Source organism: Crocodylus siamensis, chromosome 4 (genome assembly GCF_052110815.1).
Source record: "Crocodylus siamensis isolate JL-2025a chromosome 4, ASM5211081v1, whole genome shotgun sequence".
Classification (NCBI taxonomy): Eukaryota; Metazoa; Chordata; order Crocodylia; family Crocodylidae; genus Crocodylus; species Crocodylus siamensis.
Genome location: NC_143398.1, coordinates 143,728,617 through 143,730,186, shown reverse-complemented (window position 1 = coordinate 143,730,186; position 1,570 = coordinate 143,728,617). Strand labels below are relative to the sequence as shown.

At 50.4% G+C, this 1,570-nt stretch overlaps 1 gene segment (V, D, J or C); it reads right to left on the bottom strand.

The window, feature by feature from the left end:
• Nucleotides 1-841: 841 nt before the first annotated feature.
• On the bottom strand, nucleotides 842-1,312 carry LOC149866679 (T cell receptor beta variable 29-1-like). The segment is given in 2 exon segments: nucleotides 842-1,161; nucleotides 1,282-1,312. Coding segments are annotated over 2 exon segments (351 nt in total).
• Nucleotides 1,313-1,570: the final 258 nt, after the last annotated feature.

Genomic DNA, 1,570 nt, shown 5'->3' with positions numbered 1-1,570 from the left:
CAGGGATGGCTGCTGTGGCATTTCTGGGGACGCGTTGTTACTGGACTGAAATATTGAAGTACAATCCTATTTTACCCTGGTGAAGTCCTAAAATTTTGTCAATATCTCTGATTCTGTAGTGCACCATCATTTCTGAAGTCACTAAAAAGAAGGCAGGAAGAGGACCTACTACCGTCCTGTATCAGCTTCATCAAGAACTTGAGCAGAGTATAATACAATCAAATGTAAGTGCTTTAGGCTGGTTGTACAGGTGGTGAGGGAACTAGAATCTCTCCCCAGAATATGACTTGGCTTTTATAGTGGTGAAAAGATTATAGGAGCAGGAACCATGGCAGATGGCCTTCTGGTCCAATTACTTCTCTCTTCAGCATGCATCTAAGCGATGTCTAGGCACTCAGGTGTAGGCATATACAACCTAGCTAATATCTGCAGAGAGATGATGGGGCCATACCATTGGATGGCTCTTTGTTTGGGAGCCTTGAGAAGCCCTGAAGCAGGATGGTGCCCTGAGATCATAGGATACTTCCCTGGAGAAGGATACCTTTTATTCTGCACAAAATCCAGAGCAGGGAGCAGATGCGTAACAAATATCCCAGTGCTATTGCAGGTGCTGGCAAGCGAAGGCTACAAGAAGGATCTGGGCTTTGGGGGCACCCAGAAAGTCTGACCCAACCCCAAGAACCCTCTGTCAACATTTCTTGAATGGGTTTCATTTGTGAGTCTGAGGTTTGAAAGGCCTGTGATTCTGCAGACAGGTGAGCTTTGATCTCTCTCTCTCTCTCTTCTGTTTTTCAGATGTTGTTTCCCTCCAGGGAGGTTTTTGCCCAAGACCCTCATCCCTTCACCCCACTGTGTATTCACTGGCAGCACAGAAATAGGTAGCTGTATCCCCAGCCGTGATGCTCGTGACTGTCATGACTGACAGCTTTGTGTCATCCCTGGAGATAGGGAACTTAGTTTTCTTGTAGCCTTTCTCATATGAGGCTTCTGCGTTGGTATTGGCAGAAGCTATTAACATCAGACCATGTCCCCGGGGCTGCAGGTACCAGAACATGTAGATGTGATCGGTGTGATTTTGGTAACAGCTCATGGTCACGGTGTCTCCTGGGCTCTGGATGGCTGCTCTTGGCCACTGTGAAATGAGGTCTCCGGCCCCAGCAGCTGTGGGAGGGAGAAGGGAGGGAAAGATGGTAAGAAACAGGGCTCCACGATCCAAGCTCGAGGCTCCAGAGAAATCATGCTGCGCTCCTCCAAGTGCAGCACAGGATTTCTGGCACTTACCAGGCATCAGCAAGAGCAGGATGAGCCGCATGTCTAGCAGCCGGTGTCCCGGGGCCCTCTGGTGCCTTTCACAGGGTCAAGGGCAGCGTTAGGTGCCTGGTGCCCCTCCCACAGCTCTGCCTGAGTCTGAGACCTTGCAGAGAAGACAGGAAGCACAGCTCTCCAAAGAGGGATTCACCTGCAGGTGCCTTCTGTCCAGAGAGCTCCTCTGTCTAGCCTGCAGCTCCACCTCATGGTGTGATAGTGGCACAGAAGGGCCACGTTTCATCCTGGGGCTGTCCTGCCTCCT